At 48.4% G+C, this 20434-nt stretch overlaps 1 protein-coding gene across 8 annotated transcripts in view; it reads right to left on the minus strand.

The window, feature by feature from the left end:
• The window catches only part of EXD3 (exonuclease 3'-5' domain containing 3), a 253033-nt gene that overhangs the window by 168913 nt on the left and 63686 nt on the right, over positions 1 to 20434 (minus strand). For 6 of the 8 annotated variants that reach the window (XM_077188996.1, XM_077188999.1, XM_077188998.1 and 3 more), the window contains 3 exons: positions 8255 to 8319; positions 3702 to 3869; positions 2315 to 2482 (listed from right to left, as the gene is read on the minus strand). The exons of 1 other annotated variant lie outside the window; for it this stretch is intronic. In XM_077188996.1, the coding sequence (XP_077045111.1) occupies positions 2315 to 2482; positions 3702 to 3869; positions 8255 to 8319 (401 nt within the window). The remainder of the gene's footprint in view (positions 1 to 2314; positions 2483 to 3701; positions 3870 to 8254; positions 8320 to 20434) is intronic. One more of the 8 variants, XM_077189000.1, reaches the window with a different exon arrangement.

Raw genomic sequence — 20434 nt, forward strand, 5'->3', positions numbered from 1 at the left:
CGGGAGCACAGTGCCATCCGCTGGCGCTGCTCCCCTGCAGGTGCCTCCTCAGCACAGCCCGTGCTGCTAAAGCACAACCAGAACCTGTCCCTAGTCCCTTCTCCTGTGCCCCGTGCCAGCACTGCCCCAAGCCCTGGGCTCAGCCTCTGACCAGGTCCCCCAGATCCAGGCTAAGGGAGGGCCAGAGGTGCTCCAGCAACAAACAACTGCCACAGGCATCCCCAGGGAGCTCTGGAATCTTGTTTCCCAAAGGGATCCTTCTCCAAAACCTCCATGAGGGAAAGGAGCCTTAACTCTCAGGGCAGAGGACATTCATGGTTTGCACACCACAGACAAAGGGAATAACCTGCTTAGAATAAATCACAGAATCCCAGACTGGTTTGGGTTTGAAGGGACTTGAAAGCCTGAGCAGCTCCATCCCCTGCCATGGCAGAGACACCTCCCACTGTCCCAGGCTGCTCCCAGCCCTGTCCAGCCTGGCCTTGGGCACTGCCAGGGATCCAGGGGCAGCCCCAGCTGCTCTGGGCACCCTGTGCCAGGGCCTGCCCACCCTCACAGGGAGGGATTTCTTCCTGATATCCCATCTAAATTTCTCCTCTTTCAGCTTAAAATAGTTGCCCTTGTCCTATCACTATATACCCATGGAAAATGTCATCTCCCTCTTTTTTATAAACCCTTTTAAGTACTGAACTGTAAAATGCCTGGTGTTTTATTGCAAACACAGCAAGAAAATAAATAATGACAGTCAGGATTTGTATGGATTTCTATCCTTTCAGATGAGAGACTGAAGAACCAACAATCCTACATGTGAGTCTGCTTCACTGCCCCAGCTGAGAGATGGGGAAGAGAAGGACAGATGGACACTCACAGCCACTGCAATGCTCAGAGCCCCAGCTCCAGGTTGTTTGGGGTGAGCTTGACTTAGGCATGTTCAGTCCCCAAAGGCAGTAAAAGACGTCCTGTTATTTTTGAAGGGAATTCTATTCATCCTTCGGGTAACAAAAGAAAGCTAGAAGAAAGCTATGGCTGAGAATGAGAAGCTGTTGAGGTTTCCTATTCTTCACACTGGGAATGAACAGTAAATGATCTCTGCTGTGGAAGAAAAAACAGAACAGAACAACAATTCCACCAAAAAATCTAGAGCTTTCCAAAGCTGGATCTAGAAAGAACTGTATTTCTAATGAAAACAACAAATATTTTTGGAGCCATGAACCTAAAAATCCTACTTGAATATAATCAAATAAGACATTTCTTCATGTTGTAATTGTCAAATAGTCACATTCAAAAACTTTTTGAGCACAAGACTAAGTCTCAAGCAGCTACCAGGGAACTTCGAACCAAATACAAAATATCTTTGTTTCAGTATTGAAAGAAATCAAAAAGAATGGGATTCCAGGATGTGACCTGGGAATTCAGCTGTACTGAAGAATTTCAGGATTTTATGATTGCTATTTTTAAGATTTAAAAAATGCTATTTTAATTTTTACTTTTGCTTAACAAGGTCAAGTTGTTATATACCATCCAAACCAACCATGCTTCTGGGAGAAAAACAAACCCTTTTGCCTTTAAAAAAGAAAGATCATAGAATAGTTGGGAGGGACCTTCAAGACCATTCAGTTCCACCCCCTACCATGGGCAGGGACACCTTCCTCTACCCCAGGTTGCTCCAAGCCCTGTCCAAGCTGGCCTGGAACAATTCCAGGGATGGGGCAACCATGCTGGAGATGCTGCAGTGCTGTAAAACAGGGTAGAGCACACCAGATCCTGGGCCTGGTGAACTCCTGCCTGTGTCAACCACCCAGACACAGACACAGGAGGTTTTACACATTTAGAATATGAGCCTCAGTGGTAAAGAGGCTTCAAAACTCCTCCAACTGAGACCTAAGGTTGGGGCAATCACCTGGGACTAGTGAGGTTTTCCAAGCCCTCTGGCTGCAGGTGGGCTGGAGGTAGCACAGCAGGTCTATGACAAAGGACTAAAAAATCCCTTCATTTCTTGCTAAGGACAAGGAAAACAAAAAAGAATACAACCATCCCCTTAAATTCTCCAAATTAAAGCCTATTAACCCATTACTTTCAAAGGTCAGCAAAGCAGTGGAGGGAGGATTCCCAGGCATTCTGTCCTCAGTCAACAGAAAAGCCAAGGTTGAGCCCAGGCTGCTCCTGTACATGGGAAGAGCACATTAAGCTGCAGCATTCACAGCGTGCAGCTGCTGGGATGAAATGGAATTCACATTGAAATGCATCCAAAAAAAAGGACACAGACATTCACAGAGAGCTGGCAAGGTAAATTTATTTGAAAGACATGACCCACCTCTTTGTAATTGCCCTGGAGATAAAGATGACTGACATGTTCAAGCAAATAGTTCCGGTCTGCTGTGTGGAGCTGGTAAATGCTAATCAGGGGGTCAAGCAGATTAGCTGGGCACTGGGAGAGCATTCCGAGCACACGGGCCTGCAGCTTCTTCAGCTTGGTGCCAGACTTCAAAAAACAACCAAAAAACAATCAAACACAGGTTTGGTAAAGATGGCTGCGATTCAACGGTGGTTGAAAGCACAGCTTGTTTAAACAGAGCAAGCGAATTCCTCTGGAAGGGATTCTCCGATTTCCCCATGGAGTCTGCAGGCAGAAATCACAACAATATGATACACATTTTTTCCACAGCACCCACTTTAAGAACATGAAATGTTTATGGGGTAATTCTGGAGAAGGGATAGGGCCTTGTGCAAAAGTAAAATCTGAAACTGGAAAAATGCCCTCTATGCTAACAGAGCTCTTCAGAAATTCTCCCCCCTAGTTCCCAGAAGAAAATCTTTGAATCCAGCGACTCCCCTCCAGGGAGATCTCACCTATCAGACATAAGAATTCAATTTTCATTCCCAGGCTTGCTGCTGGGTGCATGAAGGGTAGGGAAAGCAAAAGCACCATCAAAAGATGCACAGACACAGGTATTTAAATCCTTGTGCTCCCACATGAACATTCACTCATGACACAGGAATTTTGGTGCCAGTAGCACTTCACCGATCCTGTAATGGTAGAGCCCAACATCTAACCAGAGCCATTTGGAAAAATGGGAAAGGAAGCAACACAAATATAAAAGTATCCTGCAGTTCAGAGCCAAAAGCTCACAGAAAAGAGAAAATCTCAGTAGGTCAGAATATCTGAAGTCAGAAGGAATGGTAAACATTAGGACATATAATCTGATGACCCAACTTTACAGAACTAATCATCCAGCTGCTGAAAAGGCAGGCTGTTCCCATTTTCTGCATTCCCACCATATGGCAGGAATTAAGCAATCCTAAAGTAACTGGCTTCTATTTGCAGAGCTGGAAGAACACACAGAGCAGATTTCTGCAACTGGGTTTCTCCTGACAGCAGGGATGTGGGTTCCAGTGGGAGAGCCTCCAGCCTGGAAAGGCTGCAAGAGCAACGCTCGATCGAAGTGGTTTGATCTGGAGAGATGAAATCCCAGCTTTGGACGGGAAACAGCTCTGGCAGCACATCTCCCAGTATGATTTTATTTTCAGGCCAGCATGCCACAGATAACATCTCACTGTGTTTCACACCTTGTCACACTCTGTATAAGACTACAGAGAAGATACTGGACTTTGGAATGAAGTGAAACTAGAGATACTTGAGGAACGTTGCAATCAATTGCTCTCTCCTCTCTCCCAGTTCTCTTACTTTCTCTTTTTCTAACCTGTGGGACAGCAGGATGTGCTTTTATCCAAAGCTGCAGCTCCGTGGTGATGCAATACCCCAGGGAATGCCCTTTCCCTTTCCAATCACTGCTGCTCTCCAGCATGGCCAGGAGTCCTGCCAAAGGGTCCTCCAGTCTGGCAAAGCCCCGCCTGATTTCTTCCTTGAGCTGCCGAGATACAAAACCACATTGTCATGTACAAAAAGATTAGTGAATCCTCCCTTCCCCCAGCTGAACACAAAGCTTTATTTTTTAATTTAATCTATTCAGAGAGGTAACTGTTGCTATTCAGCCACCATCCGCGCCTCCAGTGACTTTTCATGTCATTACAGATTCCTTCATGGCTCACTGCACCTCAAACCCAATGGGAAAAGCAGCAATTGTCCACACTAATTATCCCATAAAGACAGAGAAGTTGTTCTGTGGGGCAGACAAAGGGGCTTGGGATTTGGGGGAGGGGGAGAAGTGAGCTGGAGAGAGGGGTGTTATTGGGAAAATGGCAATATTGAAGGTAGAGGAGTGGGCTCAAAAACCTCCTGGTCTTCTAAGATACCTGCAAGGTGTAGTACAAGAACCCCTCCTCATGGCTGCACCACAAACCTGCACATTTGACCTTATGCCCACTTCAGCCACAATAGTGCCCATGATCAGAATATTTGGGAGTCTCAAATTAGTTTGGATTTTACACTCAGATCAAAGTGAATGAAATATCTGAGTTCAAATTCTGTCAGATTGTCATCCTCCAGATCTATGCCCCTTTCCCTAAAAGCTCCCTGAGCACCTCCTGCCCCTGCACACCTCCATGAGCCTAAAGGCCCCACAAAGGGGCTCAGAACATGGGAAAACTCCATGCCATAAATCTTAGGAATCCCAGGGTGATGTGTTTAGAAATGTGAAGGAATTGGACCCTCACTTTGTGAATGTTAATAGGCTACTTACTCCCCATCTGGTAGAAGTGATAAATTAGCAGTACTGAGCAGTATCTCTATAATGTTTACATTAGAAGTAGTTTCCAGGGAGCTGGGAGGGTTGGCAGGGTGAGGAGGTGGCATCCTCAGTACCCACACAGGACCTCTCACTGCATGGAACATCACCAGCGTGGAGCAGGGCGAGAGCAGAGACAGAAAACAAGAAATCACTGAGAGCAGCTGCTCTCTTTCTTTTCTGGCTAAAAAGCCAAATCCAAAAGATGCTCATTCCTGCTGCAACCGGCACTTGTAATTTACTGGATTCATGGCCCCATTCGGAGCTTCCAATGGAAATAATATAAAGTTTGAAGAGCAACATGGAAAACAAAATAAAATCTACAGAAAATTTGCCAATGAATTTTTTCTTTTTTTATTCATTGACAATTTTTACTGGAAGACCGTTGTTTTCCAGAGTGTCTTTCATGTCTGGAAAACCCACAGAACCTATGGTTTATGACAGAAACTGTTTTTTTCTCAGTAGGCTATAAAGGCAGTATGAAAAAGCTGATGACTAACGGAGATGGGACTTTAGATAAGAGATTTCTCCCTCTAAGTAATTTTCCCTGTGGCAAGAGTTTGCAATGTTAAACACAGGGCTCCAACTTTGCTGGGAGATTCAGCAGAAGGCAAAGATGAGCTCTGATCCAACCACAAACATCCAATACAACAGCCAAAGGAAAACAAAGCAACTCGCCAACTCCACTGCACTGTTTGGAAATGGCTTTTCTTCCCCCCAAAAAGGCCCACTTCAGCACATTTGGAGCTTCCACCACCCCGCTCAGCTCCTCCTTGGGCTGGAATCTGAGCCTGGGCTCTGGCAGGATGGGCTCCAGCAGACACCAGGTCCTGCTGGCACAGGCAGAGCAGCTCCCAGCACTGACACCATCGCCGGCAGCATGAACTGTGCTCGTCTGTCTGAGTCTGGCCTTCATACAGTGAGACTGTGATGAGCTGGGAAAAAGCCTCCTTCCAAACCTCCCAGCAAGCCTTCAGCTAGGGCATCTATAGTCTGAGGGGGAAAGGCAGAGAACAAAAAGGGCATGAGACACCTAAATCAGAGAGGAAAGAGTGCTGTGCTGCCTGGCTCGTCCCTCTGCCAGAGAGGGATTCCTCTCAAACTTTTTTCTAATTGCCATTTCCATTTCAATTGATTCCCATGGCAGGGAATGCTCCTTGGGGGGATTTCTACAGCCTGACAGATCATGGGAATAGGAGAATGTTGCTGATGCTCAAACTACACAGTCCTTTATTCAGCTTTGATCCCCTCTTTCTAGTGCCACAGCTCCGGGCAGTCTGCTGATGCTTCCTGGTTATTCCCAAACTGTCATTCCTATGTAGGAAATGACCACTTCTTGTACCCATGTTCCAGAACCAGGGTCACACCCTGGCAGACACATTCCTGCCCATGGTCACTGATTTGAGACCAAGGGGCTGATTTCCCCCAGCTATGGACAGTACTGACCTACAGGCACACACAGCAAGAGGCAGAGAAGCTGCTGCCCCTTACCTGCCATTGGGGCAGCTGAGCTGGACTTGAGTCAACTTACCTCAGTTATTGGGGCTGGACATTTGGGGGGCAGCAGCAGCAAAACCCACCTGAGCTGCACACAGAGGGCAGAGCAGCCCAGCCCCTCAAAACAGAGCCTGCACTTTCTGTGGGTGCACAGCCCTGGGCACGGCTCAGCCCGTCCTGGTGAGAGTGTGACAAGCACAAGTCAGAACCCACTGGGACATTCCTGCTGTGCCCCCCCACAGAAGCTGGGCTCACTACAGCCCTCCCCATTGCTCCAGAAAGGCTTTCCTTGGGCAGCCTCCAAGCTGAGAAACACCTTACTGCTCAGCACACAGCCTGGAGGGGGGACACACCTGCAAACCCCCTGGGGACCTGCAAAGCCCAGGTGACACTGGGGTGGCCAACAGAGGAAAGACATGGAGCTGTAGGAATTAATCTAAAAGAGGCCACTAAGTTGGTCTGAGGGCTGGAGCCCTTCTGCTCTGGAGCCAGGCTGGGAGAGCTGGGGGTGCTCACCTGGAGAGGAGAAGCTCCAAGGAGAGCTCAGAGCCCCTGCCAGGGCCTAAAGGAGCTCCAGGATAGCTGGAGAGGGACTGGGGACAAGGGATGGAGGGACAGGACACAGGGAATGGCTCCCACTGCCAGAGGGCAGGGCTGGATGGGATATTGGGAATTAGGAATTGTTCCCTGTGAGGGTGGGCAGGCCCTGGCACAGGGTGCCCAGAGCAGCTGGGGCTGCCCCTGGATCCCTGGCAGTGCCCAAGGCCAGGCTGGACAGGGCTGGGAGCAGCCTGGGACAGTGGGAGGTGTCCCTGCCCATGGCAGGGGTGGCATTGGATGAGCCTTAAATTCCTTCCCAACCTAAACCAGTCTGTGATTCCACAGCTCCTGGGGATCCTCCAGCTTTCCTATCCCCAGCAGAATCACTGCAGTGCTCTCTGCCAAAGGACACGTCCATGGGAGGCTTCTTCTTTTCCAGAGTATTTTTCTTCCCAATCCACATACATATCCCAGAGTAGCCAGTGCAGAGATTTTGATGATTTCTCTTTCCTGCTGTTGTTTTGTGGGATTAACTACCCTCCAGACCTAAAGGACAATATTTTTTTTCCACCAACTCTAACAGAACTTGATGGAAAGCTCAAGGTTTCAGAGTTGCTGAGCTCAAGTCTCCGCCAGTGAGTGACCATTTGGAAAGGCACCTCTCACACTGGGTTTCCAGTTGTTTATTCCAGCTGGCAACCACAGACCAACAGTAATGGAAAGTCTAAGAGCAGCAGCCCAGGACAGTGAGTAAGCACTGCAGACACCCAGGATGGAGCACGTCCACCAGGTCCTCAGCCACGCTGGCCACTCCACACAGGAGATGCTCCACGTGGTTATGTGGGAGCTGCAGGGCTCTGGGCCTCCTAGAAAAGGAACCATTTCACTTCTGAACCTGCCTAAGCAGCACAGAGTTAAACATGGAAAACTCAACCCTGCATCTGCTGGTTTTGCTAGTTTTCAAGCTTCCAAACTTAGATTAAATGTATTTTACTGCCTATGAAAAATCTCAGTGTAGAGCCCATAGGTTGTGCCGTATAAAAATAACAGCACTAATTTTAGACACCAGTGTAAATTGCATTCACCACTCTAAAAGGCAAAACCAAACCAATTCAGAAAAAAAAAAAAGGATACTTTAAATATGAAAGCTTTGATATACCCAATTGGCAAAAAACACTTCCCTACCAAATTCAACTCTCATTTTTTTCAGCTACCAGCAATATTCTTCCCCTTCCCCCCCAAGATCCTCCATTTAATGGACAAAAAAAGCGTTTAAAACAAAACAAAAGCAACTCTGATTTTCTTTCCTTCTGTAACTCAGCCCTGGAAACTCCAGCTCTTTCCTAGGAGCCCCTGAGCTGCTCCCCATCACACAAAGCTACCTTTTCTTTTCACTTGTAGCTGCAAATGCAGAGGCTCTTCCCCTGAGTGCTGGAATGAAAGCAGCCCTGAAGGCTGGCGGGTCTGACCCGGCGTCCTGTGCCTGGACATGCTCAGCATCCAGAGCTGCTGTGGGCAGGGCTCAGCCTTACCTTGCCCAGCTCCTGCTTTGTCCAGAGGAGCTGAAGGGTTTTCAGCAGTACGAGTGGGTCCTGGCCTGCAGGAGGGGGAAGAGAGAAAAGGAGGGAGAAAAACAAAACAAAACAGATTTATTGGCTCTGTAGAGGCAGCTCAGACACACTAGGGCATTGTTTCACCCCAGAGAAATCTGCTACTCCATGCTGGAAAGCACCAAGCTCCAACTGCCAGTCAGGATTAGTGTGTAAAACCCTGCACTCTGAAATCCTGACAATATCCCAGCCGGCAGCCAGGCAGGCTTTAACTCAGCACCCCTGCACTCCCAGGCTGTGCTGGGCAGGCTTTAACTCAGCACCCCTGGTTCCTGCACTCCCAGGCTGTGCTGGGCAGGATTTAACTCAGCACCCCTGGTTCCTGCACTCCCAGGCTGTGCTGGGCAGGATTTAACTCAGCACCCCTGGTTCCTGCACTCCCAGGCTGTGCTGGGCAGGATTTAACTCAGCACCCCTGGTTCCTGCACTCCCAGGCTGTGCTGGGCAGGATTTAACTCAGCACCCCTGCTCCTGCACTCCCAGGCTGTGCTGGGCAGGATTTAACTCAGCACCCCTGCTCCTGCACTCTCAGGCTGTGCGGGGCAGCTGCAGCCAAGCCCTGCCCTGCCCTGCCCACCCCACCCTCCGCAGGGAGAGCTGCAGGCTCCTGGGAGAGCCAGCCCAGGTGGGGAGGGATGATCAGCACAGGAGATTTCAAGGCCTGGCTCTGCAGTGGAAGCTCTTGGCCAGCTGGGATGGAGGAGGGTGACTTTGGGCCAGAACAGGGCCCTGGGTGTGCCCAGGGCTGCTGCCCTGCCAGGCTGGACAACAATTGGGCTGCAGGGGGATTCAGGCAAGAGGGACAATGAAAGGCTGCTGTGATAAGTGGCAAGGCTAAACAAAGAAGGATCAAATGTTTCAAAATAAGGTAATTTGGAATTTTCCTCTTTCTTTTCACCTAGTTATTGCAGAACTTGCCTTCAGTTGTTCTTTTGTGTGTTATCACTCCTCATACAGTCATCATACCATTATTCATCAGAGCAATATTCATCACACCAGTACTTCTAAAGCAATTGTTTAGGAATATTTCATTTTAAAAGCAGTAACATGTTTGATATCTGATTCTACTTAATTCACAATCATTTACTTATGAAACCACGACACAAAATATTCTGAATGAAAATCATCTGCAGCATCAACAGTTAAAATGTGAAGAATGAATTTAAAAATCTGAATGAACTCTCCAAACCAATCCTCCTAATGCACCTCCTCTTATGTTTTCATACAGCCAAAAGAAAAATGTTAAACTGAAAAGGAAACTTCCTTTTAACCACCTTCTGTGTTTTACAATTCCGAAAGAGCTCATTTCCAAATGCTAGATTTCATGCTCAGTATCTCATCACACTTCATATTTCAGGTCACAAAAAACTCCTTCAGCTGTGAAAGGCTCTACCTCATCCAGCTGAACTCTGAGGCACTGCATTTATAAAATACTTGAAGTAGCAAGCTGATTACTGGTTGAGCCAAGAGCATGATAATATTCCCATTATCCACTAACCTCTGGGAAACACCAGCCAAATTAAAAATGCCACATTTACAATTCACAAGATAATATTTTCTCTCATCTCTGGTTGTTCTGAAATGTTGAACTCTCCAAACACTGGCTGTTCTCAGCTACTGCTCCTCCTTTGGAAAAAGAAAAGGCTCTTTTTACACCAAAACAGAAGAAAAGCCAGATCTCTTCTCCCTAGTAAATTAGCAAATTACAGTCAAATTCAGTCCATGTGTGTGTGCGCATATCTGCACACTCTCCTCTTGGCCTGACTCCCAAAGAAATTTATACACACAGAGGAAAAAAAAAATGAGAATGCAATGCAGTGTGTAACCAAATACACTGTAAATCCGAGCTGTAATTAATGCAGGGAACAGGCTGGAATTATACAGGAAATGAGAGCAGTTAGGAGAGCAGTGTTTCACTTCACATACAACCAATAATTCAACTTGTTAAAAGCTTTCTAAACCTCAGTCAACAAACCCAGCCCTTTTCTACTGACTGTTTCCTACCTTACCTCCCTGCCACTGAAACCCGAGCTGACACAGCAGGAGGAAAACATCTCTGCAGTCAGTTCCAGCCAGGTCAGTGCTGCCGGCGTGACACTGAGCAGCCACAGGGACACCTTCCCTGCCCCAGAGCCAGGCTCTGCACACACCCGGAGCTGGGTTATTTCCACAGAGCACCCCGGAGCACAGCATCCACTCCTCAGCACAGGAGGGACACTGACCTGCTGGAGAGACTCCAGAGGAGAAGGCTCCAGGGAGACTTCAGAGCCCCTTCCAGTGTCCAAAGGAACTCCAGGAGAGCTGGACAGGGACATGGGACAAGGGCCTGGAGGGACAGGACAAGGGGGAATGGCTGCACAATGACAGAGGGCAGGGATTGAACAAGGAGAGAAACCGAGAAATCTGCTGGTGTCTGCACAGAGCTGTTCCTCACCTGGTGAGGCTTCTGGCAATCTAAGGATGAGGCACAGTCAGGGGCTGAACATAACAAAATAACCCACGAGCAGCTGCTCTCAGAGCCAGACAAACAGGAGAGCAAAGCCACCTCGTGCCCTTGTCTCATCCAGCAGAGGGAGGAAACTGCAGCTCCTGCTGCACCTGGAGCTGCTGCATCCAGTTACTCTCCAGATGAGACAGAAGATGGAAGTGTGAAGGTCTCCTGAAAGAAATTAACAACTCATCTGCTCTGTCTCCTGCAGGACCTCTTTGGAGGACTGTCCTCACAGTTCTCCTGGCACCCCCAGAGTGTGAAAAATGAAAATTAATCAATGACTACTGCTATACTCTGGTGGGATACCATACAGGTAGCTGCCCATCCACATCGTGAAGGAAGAAGAGAATTAGTAATAAAGTAATACCAGGACATCCAAGGAAAAACAACAGGACCATACAGGGAGTTTCACAATCCTTCCAGAAAAACCTGGAGATCTTGTGGCTGCTCCATACAGCAGGGAGCAAGAGAGAAGTATAAGGGAAGGAGGGATAAAGCAAAGGGACTGAAAAGCAGATGGTCAGAACTGTACCACAAGGGCATCTGGGCTCAGCTCTGGACAAGAACAAGGCAAGTATGGGGCATGGTGGCCAGAAAAACCCCATCATTCCCACCAAGGACACCCAGAAGTTCCACTGCTAAAGAGAACTTCAGTCCTGCAGAGTCTCCTACATCCACCTATTAGCAAGGGGCATACTATGAGCAAAATAAAAACAAGAAAAACCAGCAAAAACAGAAAAACAACCAACCAACCAACCAACCAAACTCCCCCCCCCCCCCGCCCCAAAAAAAAAAAAAAAACAGTGTGGAAAGTCAGAGAAACCAGGTCTCCCTGCTCCAGCTGTGAGCAGGAGACGTGTCCCAGGCAGCTGAGCCCTTCCAAGTTCCTACACTGAGCTCAAGAGAAGGTGCTCAGTCTGGCACTGACCCTTCACAGCTCCCAAAAAAAGGGGGTTGCAGACATGAAAACAGCTGGAAAAGCCTCACTAAATCAAGGTTAGAGCACTTTGGTGGAGATCTCAAAAAGACACATCTGCACCAACTCCAACAAGACACAAAAGACCTCAAGTTTTGGCACTGACAGTTTCTCCCAGTAGCATGTTCCTGTTTTAAACATTTTACACTAATATATTTCCTTTAACTGTTTTTCATTCTGAAAATGAATGAGTTCTGCCTGAACCTGGTACCAAAATTGCAGGAGACGGTAAATCAAATGTCTTCCAGTTCTCAAGATCTGTGGTTACATTTCAAAACCATATAAACCACAAGGCTTATATTTTTGAGCTAGAAAAGTGTCTTTGAGGAAAACCATAAACTACTTTCTGTTCATTCTCTCCATTTCCTTTGTGCATCCATCACTCAAACCCTTCTGTGATCACAACAAAAGCAGTGCCTGGGGGCTGCTGAGGTAAGCACTGGATTTGCTGGTGAGGTTTTCAGTGGTGTCCTTGCAAAATTCTGCTGCATTATTCACCAGTGCAGCTGAAACTGAGGAAAGGATGACATCCAACCCCAGAGGAGGAAATTTCCCAAGGAAAAAACCTCCTGACACTTTCTCTTTGTGCCCAAAGCCATTAAATGTCTTGTGGCCCAAGACCTGGAAGAATTACAGTCAGCAGAAGACACTGAATGAAAAAAAGCAACCCCAAAGAAGGTGGAAAAAATGACTGAAATGCAGGGTCACAGCCCTCAAACTGTCACAGCTGAAAGCCATGGACAGGAAAAGTCAAGAACAAAATGTTAATTATGAATTACAAATTTATGGAATCACAAAATGTCCTGAGCTGAGAGGGACCCACAGGGATCATCCAGTGCCACCCCTGTCCCTGCCCAGACCCCCCAGCAACCCCAGCCTGGGCATCCCTGGCAGCGCTGCCCAAAGGCTCCTGGAGCTCTGGCAGCCTCGGGGCCGTGCCCATTCCCTGGGGAGCCTGGGCAGTGCCAGCACCCTCTGGGGGAAGAACCTTGCCCTGAGCTCCAGCCTGAGCTGCCCTGGCCCAGCCCCAGCCCCAGCCGTGCCCTGGCTCCTGTCCCTGTCCCAGGGCAGACATTGGTGCTGTCCCTCTGCTGCCCTACAATGGTTATGTTTTCTTAAGGCAGCCAGCTTGTCCCCCGTCCTGCAAGTTAACTGAATTTTAATAAATGTTTAATGGAATATCCAACCCACCCAGTAGACAACCAGTGAATTTTTACTATTACTTATTGTTTTGTGTGCTGTCTGCCCCAATAAATCCCCAGAATCGTTATCAGTGAAAACTCTTGCTTATGTCAACATGCCTTTGAGATGTAGTTCTGAAAGGAAAACTAAAATTCAAGGTATTTCCATGACCCCCTTAGGGCAGGTGGCTCATTTGGACTTAAAAGCTCCAATACCTCAATGAAGACAATGTAAAAACTGGGGGTTTGGGTGAACAGAGCCATTCACCCTCTCCTGTCCCAGCAGCATGAGGGGCACACCCACTCTGGGTCATTTAAATTGCAGCTGAGGACAAACAAATTGTGTGTTATGTGTGAATTAATCAAAGTCTCTTATCCAAACCTAGTTTGTCTCAATTTTGTTCAGAAGGGGCTGCAGCTCACAGTAAGTGTGTGCTGGTTTTGCAGAAGAACAGGCACAGAAATAATATCACTTACATGGAGCAAAAATGAATGGATACATTTTCTAGTGCCTAAATTTGAACTGCTGAGGATAAGCTGATCAAATTAAAAAGGTACAAAATTCCTCTATAGAAACCCACAGATTGTGACACCTTCCAGGTGTTCATTCTGTGCCCCCTCTAATGAGCACATGTAACATAAATAAACCTTTCAGTTTATTAGTGTGAGTCAGCACTTGGTGATTGATCCCAATCCCCACTGACTGCAGCGATGAGTCCCCCATAAGGACTGCAAGCAGCCAGAGGTGCTCCCCTGCAGTGCTCAGGTAGCAGGGACAGGGAATGCTGCCAGGACAGGCTGCTCCACTTCCACCACTGAATCCAACCGAGCCAAATTTACAAGAGGATCAGATGTCACAAAACTATTTCATTTCAGAAACAATATATTGCTCTGCTTTAGCACCATTTCCAGAGCTCCAAGACTCTCTTCCCATCCCAGCAACCCATTCCTTCACTGTGCCTCCCACAAAAGGCAGATATGATGAGAATGGCTAACTGTGCATTTACTGAACTCCTGCAGCAAGGAAATGAAGCAAGAAGATGCAGAGAGTCCTTCATTATTTGGCCTGTCTGGCTCACTGCAGCCTTGGCTCAGTGTCCAGTTTGAGCTGCCATTTGCTGATCCACAGAGCTTTGAACTCAGCTGCACCAAGCCCTTCCCATCTCGGGAGGGAAGGAACCACACCAGCGACCACAGTCCTGAGCTCCTCACACCACACACCTCCCCTGCAATTTTAACATTAAAGACAGAGCCTTTGGGGAGGTCTGGGAGTCCAGGTTCACCAAGGGAAAGAAAGACTTTTCTTACTGTTTCTTCAGCTCTTCATCCACACATCTGGATCCCCCTTCTGTACTAATGCAATCAGTGGGAGGATCTACATCAAACAGGAGGGGAAGATATCCCAAAATGCTCTGAGTTCCTCACTTGCAATCACCTGACTTTGAACATCAGCTCATTCTGTCACCAGAAACCTTGTATAAGATGAATGGTTCCACATATCTTCATTCATCAGCCAGCTGTGACTGCTCTGTTTCTCCAGCCCTGTGAAGACAGCCACCTCCTGCTCGCCTGCCCCTGTGGCCTTTCCACAGCAGATGAAGATTCCCACAGCTGGGATTGGCTCTGAAATAAAGAGGTCACATCACCTAACACACTGCCACAAGCTGGCCCAGGCATCCCTGGGAACTGCAGAACCAGTTTATGTTTTGTTCACGGGCCAGATGGAAAAGTCAGCTCAGAGTGATTACTCCAGCCCAGTTCTCTGCCTGTACTGAGAGCAGGGGCAAAGCTTTATTCCAATCCAACTGAGATGGCTGTTTCACTCAGCAGGAAATATTTTGCTTCACTTTAGGGAGGAGGTCCGTATCTAGAGGCTTATCTTTTTGTGGCTCTTTATCATCTTCCAGACAGACTTGGTTTAACAGAAACTTCAAACTCGATGATGCACCTTGCAAGGTACAGGCCAGCAATTCCTCCACGAGACTCTGGTTTGGAACTACTCTGTTAATGTGCCAACATGCAGTCATGTGTCACAGAATTAGTCCTACTGAATGTGTGTTCTCTAATACCCCTGCATAAGCTTACACCAAGCACACAACCACAGAATGGCTGGGGCTGCAGCTGGCTCTGCAGGCAATACTCACCTCATGTTCCTCACTTGGTTCTTCTAGACAAAAGCCAGAATTCCTCAGGTGCCATTAGCTGAGCCCACACTTTCCTGGGATCACTCTGTGAAGCCATACCTTGTCTGTGCTGCTGACTACATCATTATTGAAAAGGCAGAATTAGGAGCTCAAACAGAAATATGGGGGAGAATGAGGTGCACAGACAGAACATGGAGAAACTGCCCTGCTGGAGAAGGAAAAGGGAAATGAACAGTATATTGAAAGCAAGAGAAGTTTTTCTAGAAAAGAAGCCAGCCTTTCTCAATGGCAACAAAAATCATTCTCTAAGTAAGGGCAAGTGAGATCCTTTCCATTCTGAGAAATTTGAGTTATGAAAACATAATAGGAACCTCAGCATTTGGCTGATACATGCTCGATTTCTAAGTGAGTCAGAAGTTCACATTCTTCTACTGCAGCGTCCCAACTGAAAACAATCCCCACACTTCAAGCACAAGAATAATAAAGCACACATATGCTTCTTATAAAACAATCCTTACAAATAACCATGCCTTTTGTTTTCCTAATGGCTAAAATTCATCATTTCCCCCCCAAAAAGCTCAGATCAAACAAAGTGCACTCTCATTAAAAGAGAAGGCTCGCTTGGCTGAGCACAACAGGCAGTGACATTGCCCTCTTATTTTCTTAGTGCTTTTTGTCAATGGAGAGCCTGGAGAGCTGCTCCCCAGGCTCTGTGGGGCAGGGCAGGCTCAGCACAGCCCCACCCCTGTGCTGCAAACAGGGGCTTTCCTCCCCCTCTCCCCACATCAGCCCCAAGAGCATCCACATTCCTCTCCCTCCCAGAGTGTACAGACACGTGAGCAACAGCACGGAATCCCAGACTGGTCTGGGCTGGAAGGGACATTACAGCCCATCCCATTCCACCCCTGCCATGGCAGGGACACCTCCCACTGTCCCAGGCTGCTCCCAGCCCTGTCCAGCCTGGTCTTGGACACTGCCAGGGATCCAGGGGCAGCCCCAGCTGCTCTGGGCACCCTGTGCCAGGGCCTGCCCACCCTCACAGGGAACAATTCCTAATTCCCAATATCCCATCCAGCCCTGCCCTCTGGCAGTGGGAGCCATTCCCTGTGTCCTGTCCCTCCATCCCTTGTCCCCAGTCCCTCTCCAGCTCTCCTGGAGCCCCTTCAGGCCCTGGCAGGGGCTCTGAGCTCTCCCTGGAGCTTCTCCTCTCCAGGTGAGCATCCCCAGCTCTCCCAGCCTGGCCCCAGAGCAGAAGGGCTCCAGCCCTGGAGCAGCTCCAAGGCCTCCTCTGGATCTCTTCAGCAGCTCCAGCTCCTCCCTGTGCTGGGCCCAGGGCTGGGGCAGCTCTGCAGGTGGGGTCTCACCTGAGCAGGGCAGAGGGGCAGAATCCCCTCCCTTACAACACCTGGGCGCCACACCCAGCACGGGAGCAGAGGGTGCCCTTCAGAGCTAGGGCCAACTCAACAAATAAAAATGAAACCTCACCAAGGAGTCACACAGCTCTGGGACATCCTTGCAGTGCCTGCAATGACCCAGCCTGGGCAGCAGAAACTTCCCTTGCCCAGAAGTGAAGGAGCTGTCCCACACTGTCGCCCCAAACAAGGTGTGACATCACCCCAGACAAACAGAGGTTATCTGGGGATGCTTTCAGTGCATGGCTGGACAAGAAGTGCAGCAATTTGTACAGAAATAGCAATTCTAAAAATAATACCAAGAGGTTCCTTTCTAGGCAGATAATGAAATCCAACTTCATAAAAGCCTAAAAATGGAACAATCATAAACCTTGTGCAGGTAGTTGTCAATACTCTCACATGGCTTCCTCCTCTGTCAGAGGGGCTCTAACCTCAGTGTCAAGGGCTCTGCAGCACCAGGATGACAATCCCTGGCACAGGACAGTGGGGACACTCATGGGAAGGGAGCACAACACTGCAGTCCCTCATTCCCTTCCCATTTTACACCTCTTCCTCCACCCTCACGGCCAGGCACAGCCAGAGGGGTGGCTCAAGGCCCTGAGCTGGGTGGATCCCCATCCTGACCAAACCAGGGTTTGTACTCCTGTGTTCAAAGCTGTTTAAACAAAACTCACAATTTCATCTTACAGTTTTTCTTTTCCTTCAGAAATTCAGCCAGGCAACCCTTACTTCCTTTAGGCACCAGCTCCATGCATTTTTCCAGTGATGGAGAAGTAGGTTTTGTTCCCATAAACCAACTCGGTGTTGAGGGAAGGGTGAGGAGCGAGTCACCACGTTCCCAGAAGGAGGACAACAATCAGTGCCCTGGAATGAGCCCTTCCTCACATCCCACTGTCCTGCCAACCTCCTCAGGCCAGGAGCAGGAGGATCTGGCACAGCCAGTTAATGCCCTTGCACTGAGTTAATGACACTTTCATAGAAATGGAAATTTACTTTAAAAACACCTAAAACAGCACTCCAGAAAACTAACAATTTCTTCTTTCAAACTTATCAACCCTGCAAAGGGGAAGAAAACTGATATTGTCCAGGATAAAAGGGGAAACTTCTTAATTATGTAAGAGACTGAGACTGCCAGGAACAGCAGCAGCCCCAGAGGACTCAAGCACAGGATGGGAAAGAATCATCAGATCCAGAGTACTATCATAGAGCTAAAATTATATCTATTTTTTTGCCTCCAGACATCTCTGGAAATCCCCAAGTTCTAAACCTAACAACCTTTAACTGTGTGTCCTAAGTAGTTTTATTTGAAAAAACCCACCTGGTAATTCTAAAAAGCTGTAGTACATATTTTGAAGCCATCCAACTTTCTTTTGAGAACAGTAACAATAGTTTGATTCTTGTATAAAAGACATTCCCAGCTTTTCTTCAGCCAGTTCCTCCCCTGAGCACATTTCAGCAGCAGCACATTGCTGAATGGGGCAGGGCCTCTCCCAGGTCACTGGGTACAGGAGCCGGGCCCTGGGCAGAGCCAGGAGTGCTGGGCAGTAGAGGAGTCACCAGCCTTGCAAGTGTTCAAAAAGGGTGGAGATGTGGCACCTGGGGACATGGTGACATGTTTACTTGGGTAAACAAAGTGGAGGAGACCCATCTGTCCAGGCTGAACCAAGCCCTCCAGAGGCAGAGGGAAATTGCTGCTTTGCTTATGTTGAATAAAACAATGGTTAAACCCCTAAGTTAAAAGAATTTCTCCTTCTTCCTCTGACTAATTAGATCTCAGAGTGGTAGATAAAAACTCCATCTCTGGTAGAATCTCACACTAGTTTGTTGGAAGGGCCCTTAAAGATCATCTCATTCCAACTCCCCTGCCATGGGAAGGGACACCTGCCACTAGACCAGCACTGACACTCAGCATTTTCAGAACCTTCAAACAATGCATTCTTCATCCATATTTCTGCTGCAGCTTTTGAAAATCCCACCCTGAGGTTCCAGGAACAGTTCCAATCACTCCCAAATCCCAAATCTGCTCTCTCCACACACAGAGCTCTCCAGGTGACCCTGCAGTGATTGCAAAACAGCTTTTCCCAAGGCTGGCTCAAGCCACTTGTCCAGGACACACTGCAGATGCTGCCCAAGGCTCAGGCAGAACCTTGCCAGTCCCTCACCCCACAGTCCCACTGACTGCAGAGCTGCCTCCAAGCCCTTCCACTGCTCCTAGCACCAAATCCATGGCCAAGTAAAAGATCTCACTGCTACTTAAAACTAAAGTTGTGATGGCTGTTCCTTCCAAAATTTATAGCTGCACCTCCTAGATAAATTAAAACCCCCTATTTCTGAGAGGTCCTGCACGTTAAAATCATAGCTCTGGGGAGGCTAAGTGGAAAAGCCAGGATACCTGTCAGCTCAGCACCAATGTGTTTGAAGGGATTTGGTGGTTTCCATGGTGATGGGGAGGGTAAGGGGCTGCCTGGTTCCAGCCCTGACTGACGCACATCTCAAACAATTGCTCTCTTCCTGTTCGTATGGCACAAGAAAAACAGGATGCTGAGAGGTGTTTATCTGAGAGAGCGAGATAAGCAAGCGCACTGAGAGTTCTCCAAGTATAGGAGTTCACCAACGAGATGTTATAGACTTTCCGTGGACAAAAAAACCCCACTGCTGCCGTGCTGAACGTGATTAAATTATGCATGGAAAAGTCCTTTCCCTTGGAAGGCGCAGGAACCGTGCAGAGCTGGTCTATGAGCCCTGAATACCAATGGAAAGTCTCTTTAGTGCGTGGTACCGCGTTACAGCGCTGAATGAAAGCAGAGAGCCAGCTCAGTGTGTGATATCTGCCACCCCAAGCCCTGCCTGGGCCCCACTGGGGGGGTGGCTACAGAGGGTGGGGGGCTGCCACAGCCCTGGGGCTGCGCACAGAGCTCAGGCTGCTCTCAAGGGCTCTGTGCCCATGAGCACCAGTTCACAGGCACTTCTTCAGGCCTCCCACCCAACCTGAGGCACTTTGCAGCATTTTAAATGTCCCTCAGTGCCCGAGAGGGAATCTGCCCCCTTCTTATCCCAGCTTCATCAGTGAGAGAACCTGCAAATCCCACAGTCAATAATCACCATGAGCTGGTTACAGCCCAGCAGCACTCTGGGGTTTAAAGCTGAAAATCTCACATCCAAAAAGCACAGCAGCATTGTCCAGGGGTGGTTCTGGAGCAGGGGAAGGCACCTTCACACCCCTGTCACACGTGGGACATGCAATACCCCTGTCCAGAGGCTGGACAAAGCCATGGCACGAAACCAGGGCCTGGCTGGACACACTGGAACTGACCTGGGGCCACAGTGGCTTTAATGCATCTCTCCTGCTGATTTACAGAATCCCCGAACCTCCTGAGCTGGAAGTGACTCACAAGGACCAGGCAGTCCAACACCAATTCCAGCTGTACCCATCCCATCCATGTGGCCACCAAAACTATCCCATCATAGCCAGGAATTGTTACAGCTTGGCTTTCTAAGAACAGGCCTGGTTCCCAAAACCCTGTAAGACACAACAGCTGAGCTTTGCCACCTGTGCCGTCCACACTGGAGGACACGGGGCAGGGCAGATTGCATGAGAAAGTGGATTTCTGCTTTATGTAAATTTTGTTTTCTCAGTCTTTGCACATATTTAAGACAGTATCAAAGGAACAAAATGGGAACCCAGTCATTGTCTCTGGCTTGGCTGGCTTACAGATCAACTCCCAGCCTTTAATTCTAGGAAGTGAGTGACCACGGAGCCTCCTGACAGCCAAGGGCCCCCCTTTTTCCATCTGACTTGCTGTTTGTCTTGGAAGTAGCCAGGTTAAGGCTGTCCCATTCAGCCTGCAGCGGAATGTGGGGCAGATGGAAAGAGGGAAAGACAGACAGAGAGACACTG

This window comes from Agelaius phoeniceus, chromosome 21 (assembly GCF_051311805.1).
Source record: "Agelaius phoeniceus isolate bAgePho1 chromosome 21, bAgePho1.hap1, whole genome shotgun sequence".
NCBI classification, from domain to species: domain Eukaryota; kingdom Metazoa; phylum Chordata; class Aves; order Passeriformes; family Icteridae; genus Agelaius; species Agelaius phoeniceus.